This window comes from Petaurus breviceps, unplaced genomic scaffold (assembly GCF_028583685.1).
Source record: "Petaurus breviceps papuanus isolate PSGF00001 unplaced genomic scaffold, PetGlider_PUasm1.0 98, whole genome shotgun sequence".
NCBI classification, from domain to species: Eukaryota; Metazoa; Chordata; class Mammalia; order Diprotodontia; family Petauridae; genus Petaurus; species Petaurus breviceps.
This window is the reverse complement of record NW_027187460.1, coordinates 53,952,073-53,968,155: the sequence shown is the minus strand read 5'-3', so window position 1 is coordinate 53,968,155 and position 16,083 is coordinate 53,952,073. Positions and strand designations below refer to the sequence as shown.

At 34.8% G+C, this 16,083-nt stretch overlaps 1 protein-coding gene across 11 annotated transcripts in view; it reads left to right on the top strand.

Moving 5' to 3' along the window:
• Positions 1-16,083, top strand: part of OXR1 (oxidation resistance 1) — a 592,053-nt gene that overhangs the window by 572,180 nt on the left and 3,790 nt on the right. For all 11 annotated transcript variants that reach the window (XM_069081337.1, XM_069081335.1, XM_069081336.1 and 8 more), the window contains 4 exons: positions 1,079-1,204; positions 5,769-5,921; positions 11,297-11,392; positions 13,512-13,585. In XM_069081337.1, coding sequence (XP_068937438.1) covers positions 1,079-1,204; positions 5,769-5,921; positions 11,297-11,392; positions 13,512-13,585 — 449 coding nt within the window. The remainder of the gene's footprint in view (positions 1-1,078; positions 1,205-5,768; positions 5,922-11,296; positions 11,393-13,511; positions 13,586-16,083) is intronic.

Sequence of the window (16,083 nt, the reverse complement as noted above, 5' to 3'; positions counted from 1 at the left end):
AAAGGCATAATGTTATTGTTTCTCATTAAGGAAACAGTACAGTTTTGGAAAATTTATTGGTTAAAGTCATTTTAAAGTGTAAATATTGGGTATTTAATGAATAACATAATTTAGCAACTTGAATCCCAATGTAGTTTTGTTGAACAGCATTTTTTTTTTTACAATTATAGTCGCCGGGTGTTGCTACATTTTAGTCATCTGCTCCAAATAGGATGCTGTATATTTCCCAAATTATTGTCAACAAGAGTATGCTCAAGCAGCTTTTTAACAGTATATTTTAGTTTCTAATGTCAGTGCATTTTGATATTCTAAAATAACAGTGTTTTATTGGTAAAGTCCTCTTGGACTTTAAGCAAGGATTGAATGTTTTGAAAGAATATATGTAAGATATTTTTATTCAGAAAAAGTCCATCTATTGCATTTTAAAAACTGGTTTGGTTTTTTTTTAATTTAAATAGTAAGTATAGAATAGTTTTCAAAAAGTTAAACATATTGTGATACAATTAAAATTTTAAAATTCAGTTAAAACCATTTCTTTTCTGGCATGTCTTTTAGCATTTTTTAGCTTTCAAAGGAAAGATATTTGTATAATTTGTAAACATTTATGCTGAAAATAAAGGTGATGACATAAAATGAAAGCCTTATACTTACATAACTGAATTTAAACACCCACATAATTAAGGTAAGGTTTATCATGAATAAAGATTTATTTTTACTTGAAGTCAGTAAACAGTCTCCACTCTATGCAGAAACACCACAATACTAACTGTTCAGCCCTTCAAAGTATCTAACTTTTATTTCTTGGAGGACTAGGAACGTGAAAAATCTGCCTAAATGATTCTTTTTAAATCTCCCATATTAAAGAATGGGATAAGTAATATTTAAAATTAGGTTGAATAGCCAAATATTCTTAGTAATGTGGCTAGGTTTAAATAATTTTGTCACATGAGATCTAAAGCTTCAGTCAATTTTCTAAAGTATAAAAATTTAAAGAATTTTTTTTTTCCAGAAGCCTGAAAAATGTTGTAAGAGTATGTTATTATTTTATGTTAATGTGCTTTTGCTATTTACTTTTTAGATTACTACAAGGGAAGATGTAAATTCAAAGCAAACTACTCCTATAAAAGCAGACCTGGAGTCTGAAGCATTTAGACCAAATCTCAGTGATCCAAGTGAATTGTTACTACCAGATCAAATCGAAAAGGTAAGAAATTAACCTAAAATGCTATTAGCTAAACTGCAGACCATTGTACTTAATTTTTTCATTCTTGGACTGAGAATCTATGTCCATGGTACTGATTTTTTTTTAGTTGACCTGAAAATTAAAACAATTTGTTATTAATACTACAGATAATTCAGGAAATGGTGAACTGGCTAGTTTGTGCCTACACACACACACACACACACACACACACACAGAGTGAATTATAGTTTTAGTAATATCAAGTAATTTCAGAGTTAGAAAGGTTGTCAGACATCATCTAGTCTAAACCCACACTTTAGGCAGCAACATTACTAGAAATGAGCTTCTGCTTGACTTTCATTGATAGGTAGCCCACTACCTCCTAAGGTAGCCTCTTCCACTTTTGAATAGCTCTAATTGTTAGGCAGTTTTTCCTTATATTAAGTTGAAACCAGACTCTGCAATTACCACCCATTGTGTATTCTGGAATCAAAGAGAATAAGTCTTTTTCTGCCATTCTACACCCATTCATATATTTCAAAGCTATATACCTAAATGTCTAATCTTCCCCCGAATTAAACATTCCCCTGGTTCCTTCAGCAGTCCTTGCGTTCCATTTTCAGCTGTGTTGATGCTTTGTGTACCCATAAACAGTGTATTGCAACAGAATTATAACCTCCCTTTTTTGGTCTGTTTCTCTTTTAATACTGAAATCATTTTAGCTTTTTTACTTCCATGTTATCTTATTGACTCAGTTTTAGTTTTCAATACTTTCTAAAATCCCAGAAAATTTGTCATTATTTTTTAAGCCCAAGTCTAGATAGGACAGTTTACAATTATATCTATTAAATTTCATCCTATTAGGTTTAGCCAATGTTCTAGGCTCTGGAAATTTTTTGGGAACCTGACTTTGTCATTTGTTAGCTATACATCTTAGTTTTTGTTTCATCTTCAGAACTGATAAGCATGTCAAGTATGCCTTTGTCAAAGATTTTATACACACACACACACACACACACACATATATATAGACATACACGTGTGTATGTACATATACATATGTGTATATATGTATGTATATGTATATGTATATGTATATGTTCAGGTATAGAGGACCAAAGGGAAATCTTTTGGATACTTTACAAGAGACCTTTTCCAGGTTGACATCCATTCATTGCTACTTCTAGATCCAGTTACAAATGCACATAGCTACTGTGATTTCGGCTCCTATGGTAGTGTGAGAAACTGTCTGAAGATCTTGCTGATACCTCAGTAAACAGACTGTGTCTACAGTGTTTGTTGTATTGACCAGTCTGGTTATTGTGAGAAATAGAAATAGAAAAGTGCCTAGTCTGCTGCTGGCTCTTGGTCACTACCACTTGCTTTTCTAAATACTTACAATTTAGCCCTTAATCAGTATTCTTTAGAATTTTGCCATGAACCTAAATAAATAAAGTCAAGATCAGAAGCCTTATAGTTAAATAACTTTTTTTCAAAAACGATACATTCCTGTTTTCACTTCTCTTCAGGCCATTTCTCCTACTTTCTTGAATTCCTCAAAGATCATTGACTCCATACTCAGGACCCCATCATGCAATTCTCCTAGACTAGTCACTTCAAACTTAGAGCAATTTGATGTTTTAATATTTCCTCACTTGCATCAAAAATATCCAGAAGAGTTGAAATCTAAGATAACCAGGTCTTAGGATTATTACCTTTAGTTGAGAGGAATTGAAGTAAAACAGTATTTCATCCAACTAACATTTGTTAAGTACCTGATAGGTGGTGCCAGACTCTGTGCTAAAATAAGTGCTGTGTGTTTGACAATTTCTTGCTTCTTTTAAATATTCTGTTATTCTCTCATTTCTTTTATCTTTTTCTTATTTTACTATATAAGAAAGTCTTTTTTTTCCCCTTGGCACTTATTAGCATCCCCAAGTCATCTTGAGGTTGAATATATTCACAGAGAATATATACACAAAGAATATATTATATCACAGAGGGCTTTAAAATTCTGCCTTAATATCTTCTCTTGAAACTTTACATCTTTTCTTAGAAAATAGGAAAGAGAGAAATCATATTTCGTAAACTGTAGCAAGAAGTTTGTATAATTCAACCAGTGATGGAGAAGCCTGGGATTGATATGATATTCCCTAAGGTAGCATGAGAATTTAAGTAAGTGATTAGAACCTTAGGCATTAGAATAACCCTAATAATAAAAAAAATAATAAACCTATACCACTGATATTTATAGCTATCCCACTTACAGGTTCACTCATGATCGATTATTTAAGAGAAATATGACATTTTTGGCCAAGTATTTCAGTGATCTTATGAATATATTAATCGAGAAATATTTTGCTCCCTAGTCCGCTTTCTGTCTAGTCCCTATGTTCATTACTTTGCTTTGCTGTAGCACTTTATAACTTACAAATAAACTGTGAGATAGGACATTTCATCTCATTTTACAAATAAGGAAACTGAGACTCAGATTAGTCTAAGTGGTGGGATTAGGGTAAGAATTGAGTTTTTCTGACTAGTTAGTGCTCTTTCCATAGCTTCATGCTGCTTCTTATTCACTTTAGTTGGTCAATAAGCATTTATTAAGTGCCTGCTGTGTGCTAGGCATTTCTTAAGTATTGGGAATATAAAAGAGGCAAAAGACAATTCTTACCCTTGAGGAACTTACATTCTATTGGAGGAAACAACAAACACAAGTGTACAAAACGATATACAGGAAATAAAGGAGATACGAGGGGTTGGGAAAGGCTTCCTGTAAAAGATGGGATTTTAGATGGTTTTTAGAAGAATCCAGAGAAGTCAGCAGGCAGAGGTATGAGGCAGGAGAACATTCCAGGCATTGCAGATAACAAGAAAAAGTGCCTGGAACCAGGAGATGGAATGTCTTAATCATGGAAAAGCAAGGAGAGCAATATTTAGGGGGAAGGTGAAGGGGACAGGTTAGGAAGGGACTTGAATGACAAACAGGATTTTGTATTTGATCATGAAGGTGATAGGGAGCCACTGGAGTTTATTAATTTGGGGTTGGCAAGAGTGGGAAGGGTGTTCATGGTCAGACCAGTGTTTTAAGAAAATCACTTTGGCAGTTGATTGGAGGAGGATGTACTAGAGAGACTGGTGACAGGTAGACCAGCCAGCAGGCTGTTGCAGTAGTTTAGGTGCATGGTGGGTAAAAATCTGAAATAACTAAAGAAGCAAAGGTTCGAGCTCCTGAGAGTATTGATTTATTAAGCAGTGCAGTTTGGCATTGGATCCCGAATGCAGAGGGAGACAGATTTTTATGCAATAAAAACAAACAAGATATAAACCAGGGTACAAGAATAGGTAATTTGATTTCTCATTGGAGGAAAGATTAGGGAATTTCAAAGTTGAAAGGGGGATGAGCCTGAGTTTCTGGAGAATGAGCAGGTGGACTTAACCCAGACATGAAACAGGATGTCACTCAATTCCTTTGATGAAGTGGAATTTATAGGAAAATGAAACTTAAATCTCAAAATGGAATCAGTTTTATTCACACAATTCTCACAGTTCTCTTAGCTGCACTAGGGTGATGGTCATATCACAGGAGAGAACAAGGGCTATTTGAAAGATGTTGGAAAGGTAAAATCAGCAGGCTTTGGCAACATGGAGGGCATGAATGTCATCTAGGTTGTGAATCTAGGAGACTGGGAATATGGTGGTGCTCTCAGTATTGATAGGGAAGTTTGGAAAGGAATAGCTTTTGGGGAAAAGATGATGAGTTCAGTTTTTGAACGTGTGAAATTTAAATCTGCATGAAAATCCAGTTCAAGATGTCTGAAAAGCAGTTGGAGTTGCAAGTCTGGAGATTAGGAGAAAGGTTAGAGCTGGTTAAATAAATTTGAGTGTCATCAGCACAGAGATGATATTTTAAATCATTGGGAGTTGATGAGATTACCAAGTGAAGTAGTATGGAAGGAAAACAGAAGAGGACTCAGAACAGAGTTCTTTGGGACTTCTGCAGTTTAGTGGGCATGACCTCACTGATGATCCAGGGGAGAAGGAGCAGTTAGATAAGAATTTCAGGAGAGAGGAGTCGTGAAAACCTAGGGAAAAAAGGTATCAAGGAGAAAGATTGGCAGTGTTGAAGTCTTCAGAAAGGTCAGTAAAGATGAGGATTGAATATAGGCTATTGGATTTAGCAATTAAGAGATCATTGGTAACTTTGGAGAGAGCAGCTTCAGATGAATGATAAGATTGGCAGCCAGTTTGTAGAATAAAGAGGGTAGGAGGAGGGAAAGTAGAGGAACCTATTATAGATTACCTTCTCAAGGGGTTTAGCCAGAAAGGGTGAAGAGATATAGGATGGTAGCAGAGATGGAAGGAAAGTGAGGGTGTTTTTTGAGGTTGAGGGAGACATACTATTTCCTGCTGTTGGTAGGCTGTAGGGAAGGAGCCAGCAGTCAGGGAGAGATTGCAGATAAGTGTGTAAGTGGGGATTATAAGGGGGAGTCTGCTGGTGGTGATAGTTTCCTTATGGCATATGTAGCAGGACCATAACAAGGTGGTAGCTATTTAAATAATGTTCATACTTTGTTTTCCATAGCTCACTAAACATCTTCCACCACGAACCATTGGCTATCCTTGGACTCTTGTCTATGGTACTGGGAAACATGGTACAAGTTTGAAGACTCTGTATCGAACAATGTTGGGTTTGGACACGCCAGTGCTGATGGTGATTAAAGACAGTGATGGCCAGGTATGAAAAAGATGATAGTGAATAATAATAGCATCTGTCTCCCAGGGTTGTTGTGAAGATCAAATGTGATTAAAATTATAAAGCATTTAGTACTGTGCCTGGCACATAGATGCTATATAAATCATTGTTATTATTATCTAAAAAGACTTTAATATACATCAGTATAACAAATTTATACATGAACACATCTCAGTGCAATCAAATTTAGGTATATAAAAGAATAGAATACTGGAATTAAAATGAACTGCCTAAGTTTGGTTGTATTATATAATGAAAGGGAAGAGGCAAAAATAGTTTTTAAAAAATCATTTAAAATATTTTTTTTCAAAAATCAAACTTGGAGAGGATTCTGGGAAGATGGCAGAGTATGGTTAAAAAATTCCAAGCTTTCAAGATCTTCCCTCACAAAAGAGTCAAAATAGTACTGTAGGGCCACCAAAGTGTGCATAGAGATAAACAAGAACAGGGGCATAACCCTGACAGTTTGAGAAGATCAGAAAGAAAAATCCCAGGATGAGATTTGGTTCCTGTGAAGAGTAAACACCTTCAGGCTAGGTTCTGTTTGTAACAGCAAGAGGCTACCTTCTTAACTAGGGGCAAGCCCTGGAGTTATTTGGTTTGAAAGGCTGCGTTGACCCCAGCTACCAGAACTTTTTCCCCTGGGATAATCGTGAGAGGAATTGGGCATTTGAGCCCGGGAAGATTGGGGAACGTTAACTGACCAGGAACACCAGACCCAGCTGTGCTTCGTAGAGCTACAAGACAAGCTGCAGGGACAAGAAGGAACCAGCACATGCCTGGGGAGTGCAGAAGCAGTGGGGCAGAAAGACCCTGGATTTGGGCACTCACAGGAGACTGGAGGTTTGCCTTTGGTTTTAGGCTAAAGGGAAGAACTGAAGATCTGGGGCAAGAGGCATTATTTCCCATGCCCCAGGTTATAGGTGACTGCAAATAACTAAGCCATCACCACAAAAAAAAAAAAATGCATAGGCAAAGGAAAAAGAATCCAACTGTAGAAACCTGTTATGGGAATAGAGATGACCAGGGTTCATCTTCAAAGGAGGAAATTGAAGTAAAGAAACCCCCAGAGAGTAGCGTAAAATGATCACCTGTCCAAACAGAATTTATAGAAGAACTTAAAAAAGGCTTTAAAAATCAAATGACAGAGATGAAGGAAAAACTAAAAAAGAAAATAAGAATCCAAGAAAAACAGGAAGGGTATGAAAGGAAACTCAATGAGAAAAGGAGATCCAAAATCTTAAGGAAGAAAATGACAACTTGAAAATTAGAATTGGACAAAGTGAAGCCAGTGAAATTATAAGAGATCAAGAAATAATTAAACAAAATATGAATAATGAAAAACTAGAAGAGAAAAGTGAAACACCTTATAAGAAAAACAAGAGATTTGAAGAATTGATCAAGAAGAGAAAATACAAAAATAATTGTACTAACTGAAAGTTATGATAAAAAAAAATCTTGATAAAATAATATAAGAAATAATTAAAGAACATTGTCCTTAAGCATTAAAACAGGGAGGGGGGCAGAATAAAAACAGAAAAAAAATCCATTGATCACCACTTAAAAGAGATCTTATGAGGAAAACTCATAGGAATATCATAGTCAAATTCCAAAATCCCTAGCTTAAGAAAAAATTATTAAAAGCATCAAGATTAAAGCAATTTAAATATGATGGTGCCACAATTAGAATTACACAGTGCCTAGCAGCAGAAACATTAAAGGACAGCATGTCTTGAAACACAGCATATTGAAGAGCAAAAGAACTGGGTCTCCAACCAAAAATATCATACCCTAAAAAGTTGACTATTATCTTGAATGAAAAAAATGAACATTTGATAAACTCTGAGATTTTCAAGACTTTGTTTAAAAAAAAACCTGAACTTAATAAATGATTGGACATACAAGAACCAATATAAGTTACATAACAAAGACTGATTATAAGTGTGTAATAGTAATGTAATTTGACCCCTTTGTGTATTGGCAAGTAAGCAGGTGCTTAGCACTTAGTAACTAATCAAACCTCTGTGAAAGAAACACAAGATAAGAATCCCTGTTCCTGAAGTAACAGGAAGGGGTTGGCTGAAACAGCTAATGTTGTGCATATATATAAGAAAAGCCCCAGAGAGGCACAATCAGAATTTCTTCAGACAAGAATCTGGTGGCAGAAGCTGTTCTACTGGAGAGAGAATCAAGAACTGAGCCAGAATTTCCTGAGAACTTGTGGTGGTAGAGCTTCTTCTGAACAGGAGCCCAGGAACCCCCTCTCCCCAGGCTGGATAAGGTGATTCTGATTTTTGAACGATCTGCAGAAGACTGAGGACGCATGACCAGGATGCAGGAACTTTGTCTCTTTATGGCTTGGTTGAGCCTTGAATTCCCAGGAGCAGAAATTATGAAGGATTTGAGATGGACTGGACCCTGTGAACTTCGGTATGGAGCAGGACCTGCCCAGAGAGCTGGACAAGGAACCTGGGAGCTGTCTGCCATTGAACCCGGGTGACGGTCTGGGGAATCCAGGTAGAATGTGAGACCATGGAAGGGGATCCAGGGAATCTGAGAACCAGCCCCAAGTCAAGATGAAAAGACCTCTCCCTGGGTACCGAGTAATGATGAAATTGTAGTTTACTAGTGACCTAGGAGTGGAAGGTTTGTGTATTTTCTAGTGATTGTACCTAGTGATTAATGATACTTAGTAAGTGATTGCTGAATAAGTGACTGATTGAGTTAACTTAGTGTGCCCAATGAGTGGAAGACTTCGACTATTGTACTTTGAGATGATTGTTCTTTGTTCTAAATATTGTGACCACTTTGGTGAAAACTATGTGGCCCTTTTAATGATAAGCTGTTGTGAATACTATATTGTGATTTTCTGTGATAAGTTGTAATATTGTGAATGCTGTATTTTGATTTTCTGTGGATGTTTTGCTTTGATTTGTTATTGAATAAACAGTGTTCACTATACTGTGTAATCAGAACCTTGAAAGCTGCCCATAGCAGCAGTCCTCTGGAAAGCTGCTAGTGCTTGGCTTTACAAAGGGATCCATAAGGACAGACTGCTTACTTTTTATATATGTAAAATTTATGTCTAAGATTCTTATTAATAATTGGTTTCATAAGAAAGATTGGGGAAAACCTGGGCATGATATGAATTTAAAAAGTAAAACCATTTAGGAACAGCTAAAAAGAGTAATTATTTCATGCAAATGAGGTACAAGAAGAAGAACTGATACATAGGAATTAGATGGGGGAGGAGGGCTGGTAGTTCTGGTAACCTACTTTCGTCAGGAATGCGTGTAAGAGGAAACAATACATATATATATTTAAAAGAGTATAAAAGTCTTCTAAATTCAGAAAAAATAAAATGGTAGGGGCATAGGGAGGGGGGGAGAGGACAAGGGAGGGATCTTTAAAGGGGAGGGTGAGGGAAAAGGTAAATAGGAGTGTAGAAAGGGGTTTAGATTTATGGGAATGGGAGGATAGGGGAGGGATCCTTGGAGGGGGGTAGGCAAGTCATAGTAGGGCAAGATAGTGGGTAAAAGTAAAGTAGAGGAGGCAGGAGGGATAGGCAACAAGAGATATGCATATACATAAGAACAAAGATCAGGAGTAGAATAGGTTTGGGAATGTATATATCTATGTATGTATATGTGTATGTATGTATATATAGTTATGGAGAAACTTATCTAAACTTTATTTATGGCCTTCTTGGGGGGGTTGGAGGGAGGGGGAAAAAGAACAAAGCAAAAAATTGCACAGGAGGGAGCAAAAGAAAACTCACATGGAAGCAAAGAAAAGATGGACAATTCTCAATACAATGAGTATTCTTTATCATATAGGCTTTCTTGAAATGAAAACTTATTGTTACATATTTTGAATCTTCTCATGTTCTGCTCTGCACATGACATGCTTTTATTTCTTTCTAACTTTGTGTTCAAGTTCTAATATTTAAGTTTATGATTAAAAAAATCAAACTTATTATAATAGTCTTTTTAAAGAAATTACAAAGTTGAGTAAAGTCATAGTAATTTTTTTCCAAACAAAAAAGGTCATAAACAGATGGATAATGGAACTGATATTTAATTCCTTGACTATTCAAGTATTTTCTAGGAAAAAATGCAGCAAAAAATCCTTGTGAGGGGATGAGATGCTTTACCCAGATGCAAAACCCCTTATCTGACTTAGTTTTATTTTGCTATGATTTGCTTCACTTAGATAAACTTTACCTATTCTAGTTTCACAGTACTATTTTACTTGTCAGAATAAGTAAAGCCTTATAGAAATTTTCTTGCACCTAAATGTACAAATTTAGGTTTTAGAATTAGAAATAGGAGATTTTTTTTCCCCTGATACTTTTAGCACACAAATTTTAAGGTTATACTGTAAGGATACCAAAATACTCCTTACTATTCTGATTCCTATGTGTTCAATTAGTGTGAAATACTACAATAACTTATTCCTCAATAAAGTAGTAATTGTCTTTTCTATATCTAATGATATAACTACATTCTTAGATTCCTTTCAAGTGTTTTTAGCTGCTGGACAGAATTATTGTCTAGTAAAGTATCAGGAATTTTGTTGAAGTGGTGGTAGCCTTCCTTTTTTGTGTGTTGTAGTTTTGATATTTGAATATCTGTGGCATTAGGCCCCATAGAAAGAGTACACACAACACTATTTCTGTATTCGGCATGGTTAAATTTTAAGCTCTACAGACACATGTATTTTGTTAATATATGTCGATTATGCATACTAATGTCATAAAAAAATTAATAATTTTATGGTTAAACTTAGAATTTTAGGACCAGAAATAGATAATTAGCTTTTATTACTTATATTTAGACAAGTATTTTTTATTCCTTATATTTTATTCTTATTAATAGGAGACAAGTGGATAGAGTGCCAAGCCTGGAGTCAGGAAGACTTGAGTTCAAATATAACCTCAGAAATTTTCTAGCTGTGTGATCTTGGGCAGGTCACTTACCCCCATTGGCCTCAGTTTCCTCATCTGTAAAATGAAGATAACAATCATACCTGTCTCCCAGGGTTGTTGTGAGAGTCAAATGAAATAATATTTGTAAAGCACTTAAGCACAGCGCCTGGCACATACTAGGCACTATATAAATGTTCATTATTGTTATTATGACTACTATTCTTATTTTTATAACATAGGATATTCTACCAAGATTCTATTTTCCCCTCTACTAAAATACATGTGTAGTTTTGTTACATTCTGACCATGTTTGCTGTGATAATTTGTCATAAAGAAAAAAACTGAGAAATATAAATTATTTTACAATTTATACGTTTACTTGACATGTAGATAGGTCCATGCTAATTTAGCTTTTGCTTTTTCTATGTAGGTTTTTGGTGCATTGGCATCGGAACCATTTAAAGTGAGTGATGGCTTTTATGGTACTGGAGAGACCTTCGTTTTTACTTTTTCTCCAGAATTTGAGGTAAAGACACACATTAAAATTTATTTATTATATTATTTTTATATTATTATATTATATAATTTTATTATATATAATTATATATATTTATTATATATTATATATAATTATATTATATAATTATATTATATATATTATATTATTAATAAAAATTATTTATTAAATACTGTTACAAACTTTATTTCATGGTAAAATATTAATTTAAGAAATATGAGTCTTGAACTGACAAAAGAGTTTTGACTTATTAGGCAACTGTATAGGATTTTTTCTGCCTGTAGATTAAAGGATAACCTTATTCAAAGCTAACAGTTAAGTTGAATTAATCACTAAGTAGTATTGAGTATCCTTGTGTAGTGAGTTTACTCTTCCAAGTTTTAAAGGTTTTCTTAGGGATAGTTGTACAATATAATTACTATTTATTTAGAATGATCTCTCCAAATCCTAGTTTTTCCAGATTAATTGAAAATAACTAGTAGAAAATCCTCAAATCAACATAATTAGTATTTTAATGATAATAATGATATTCTTAACACTCTAAATATATCTTCCTTTACATAATGGGGTGAAGTTGAGACCCAGAGTGATAAGAATGATGGTGCCCTTAACAGTGATAGAGAAGTTTGGGAGAATAGATAATAAAGTACCATTTTAGAAATGTTCAATTTGAGGTGCCTATGAACATCCCTTTCAAAATGTTTATTAGGCAATTGGTGATGTAGACATGGAACTCCGACTAGTACTATTTATACATAATGTACACACACATACATACATATATTTGATCATGGAGGTGATAGGGAGGCACTGGAGTTTATTAATAGTGGTCAAACAAGAAGAGAACCAAAAGATAGAAGATGTTAGCTCCTTGAAGGCAGAGGCTATCTCACTTCTATTTTTGTGTCCCTAGTACGAGGCTTTATTAGCAAGCACCTTAGCACACCCAGGATGGCCTGCTAGCACAGGTTCTTTGATCTGCTTTTCTAAAGGAAAGACAGCTTTAAAGGGGCAACAGTCTTACTTTAATTAAACATGTGTAAATAGGAAATAAAAGCAGAGGAATTAGTGCAGAGATTCAACAGATAGGGTTCCTATTATCTGAACAAAGTCATAAATACCGCCATCTACATATACCACCAGACCTGGAGACCATAAACATCTGAGTAGTCAGGGGGAGGGGGGGGTGCGGGGGGGATATTATCAAATGACTATTCAGAGTCCCGTCCAGGGAATCAAAAGGTCCTTCCCATAAGCGAACCCCCAAAGTAAAATACCAACCTAACAGTATAAATAGCTTTCACCCAATAGGCTCAGATCCAGAAGACACCATGACCCTCATGACTCAATGTCTAATTGGATCAGTACCAAAAGGTGTGAAAACCTTCCTACATGGAAGCCATCCCCAAAGCAAGCTCCTCCTTGGGCTAGTTCCTCCCCCAGTGGGCTCTATGTGACTCAGGACATGTCACAACTGTGAAAGCAGCAAGACAGCTGTGATTGACATGTGATCACATAGGCCTGTTAATGGACAGGGAAAATCTTCCTATTCCATTAACATTACACTGACACATAGTAGGTGCTTAATAAATGATTATTAATTGATTTTACTGTACACCATAAGCACAGTTATGGTTCAAACTATAAAAGTGTACCAGATCAATAGCTTCTTCATAATTTGTTCAGTGCCTTGTACTAAATGCTTTCCTAGAAAAAAAGATAATGCTTCTTGCCTTCTAAAGAGCCTATGGTGATTAAATTGCATATAAGTAACTAATACAAATCAAAATATGAAAGATACTGTGACTGTTCTCAGTCATAGTGCCTGGCAACTATCATGTATTTAATGAATAGTGACCTCATTCAGATGAAGGAAAGAGAATTACTTTCTGGGAGATTCGCAAAGATAAAACCACTTGTCCCTCCTCTATTTCGAACCCCCAAACCTCTTCTTAGCTAAGTTCAATAACTATAATTTGTCTGATAATTGCTATCAGAGTTTGACTTTTTAAAAAAATTCTATGTAACTGCATAAATTTCATGATTATTTTCATCCAGTCTGCATTTGTTTATATATTGTTGATTCCAGAAAATAAAGTTTACCTTAAAATTATTTTCTTCTTATTAGGTCTTTAAGTGGACTGGAGATAATATGTTTTTTATCAAAGGAGATATGGATGCCCTAGCTTTTGGTGGAGGAGGGTGAGTTACTTGAAATATTTACCATAAAAATCCTTTTTTAAAAAAAATGGAGGTTACTTAATTGTCACTTTAGTTTTTTATAGTTTATAGATTTTTATTTCAGTTTTTTAATAAGGTTTTTTTCAAATTTAAAATTATACTTAGCTAGAAGATTTCAACCTATTAAGATTAATTTCTGTAATATGCCAATAGAAGTATACTCATGGGTGGAAGAACAAATTCACTTTTAGTAGAACTGAGTATTGTGCTTAGGTAACTAGATTGAGTGATAGTTTGTGGATCAGAATTTTATTGTTTTTGTCCAAAGACCTTGGAAGATGAGACATTTTTGTCTATTAAAATAAAAATATGTACAAAATAAAAATGCTTCCATACTAGGTAATTTGTTTATAAATAGTTCATTATCTTGATATGTATATATAGTGTAACTCTCACTTGTAATTTCAAATATATTTCATTAAGGCTGAAATTTATTTTGTAGAGAAAGAATTATTTTTATGTTATCTCTAAAGGCTTGATTGACAATTTTAGAACACAGAAGCCTCCTTTTCTTGAGACTTTTCCCAGATTATTTGAAATCTTGATTTTCTTCATATAAAAATAAAGTGAACATTTCAGTGGCATTCTAGGGCCAAATTAATGAAGTTAATTAATTTGATCATTGTAGGAGCCCTTTAATGATATGATTTTCAAGATTCCTGAGTTTCATTTTCATTATTTTCTCTTCTTTTTCCTGGCATCTCATCTTTTTGTGAGTTTAAATGCAGCTTTCTTTCCTACTATCTCCCCATCCCTCCTCCTAGCTCCCTACCTTAACCTGATTAGCATCTTGGTGTTCTCTTTTCTTTCTTCTCTGGCCAGTCCTCCAATATCTGCTTAGTATGCTATCCCTGACTTTGTTCCCTCGTTGACCCTTTGGAAGAAGGGAATCTTTTCCCAGGCTCCCAAGTTGTTGCTTATATACAAATAATATAGATATTTTACCCTTAACACTCGATTTTTGAACATTATGGTATGAGTCCTATTTCACTTACAAACCACTGTTAAGAAAGATGGAAAAATAGATTCTAGGCCATTCCATTCCCATTTCTTCCTCTCTTTTTCCCCCACTTCCCCCACATATTTTCACATGTATTCTCAGCTTTCCTTAGAAATATAAATCAGCTCTTTTTTCCCCTCACAAGAGAATAAGTGGAAGCAATAGTGTAGAAATTACATAATAGTGTTTTTTCAAGGAATTTGGCTCAGAAAGGAAGGAGAGAAATAGGATGATAGGGGGCATTTTTAAAGAATGAGATAGACTTGAGCATGTTTGTAGACATCAAGGGAAAAGCCAGTAGAGAGGGAGAAATTAAAGATAGGGGTGGAGAAGATGGAAGATGATTAGATCAAGAATACATGTAAGAAGGTTGACTTTGATTAGGAGAAAGGGCTTCTACTTCTTCAATGATTAGATAAAGGGAGAGGTAGTGTGGGGATGATGATGAAGGGAAGAAAAGGGAGTTTGTAGTGAATAACTTCAGTTTTTTCAGTAAAACATGAGGTAAGGTCCTCAGGTAAGAAGTTTGGGAGAAAAAGGGTTCTTTCAGAAGTTTAATGAGAGAAAAGAAAGCTTGGAAAGGCCACTGTTGCTATTAGTATAGGGAATAAATTAGGGAAAAGTTAAATGGATTTACTGGCTTCAGTGAGGGTCCAGTTAAGATTAAATAACATAAATTTGTAAGGGAGCCAGTTGGCATGTACAGTTATGATTTCCTTCAGCTACATTCAGTAGCACTATCTCCACCAATGTAGATTATAAATTTCTTGGCCCTAAAAATTGTTCTACTGGTAGTCAAACATTTAGTGATGATCTCATATAATTTGGACTAATTTAGACCAATCTTTTGTTGAGAGACATACAGCATCACAATGTCTATATTTAAGGTCTTTAATACTTTGTAGGATCTTTACAGTCACTGCAGTACTACAGAAGAGTACATTATGGGTTAAATAGATTTTTCTAGGCTGCTATACCCTGACCAGTATATTTAACATAGCTGTTTTCTAAACAGCCCTTGTCCTAAAAAGCAAAATTCATAAATTTGGGGCTTCCTGTATCATCAAATGAAAGAGATTCTCTATATGATGATGCAAGGAATATTTTTTAAGACCCTCTCTGGCCTGGATTACGTTTAAATCAATCAGGCTTGAACATATATTGTTATTATAGTTTACTTACTTTGGAGGGTTTTGTTGTTGTTGTTTTTTTTCTTTTACTTGCCATCTCAGCATTCCCTATCCAAAATAAGAACTACTTTTGACCAAGAGACTTCTTATCAGATCCATGCATGAAAAGTCTTTTCAAGCTAAACCTTATGCTAAAGGACTTAAGATGATAATGCCATTCCCACAAAATCTGTTGGTAAGAGTAATAAACTCAGGCTGCAAAAAAAAAGCCAGTTTCTTTTGCCAGGTGTATCAGAATACTACAGACTCTTTAATTTTAATCTATATAA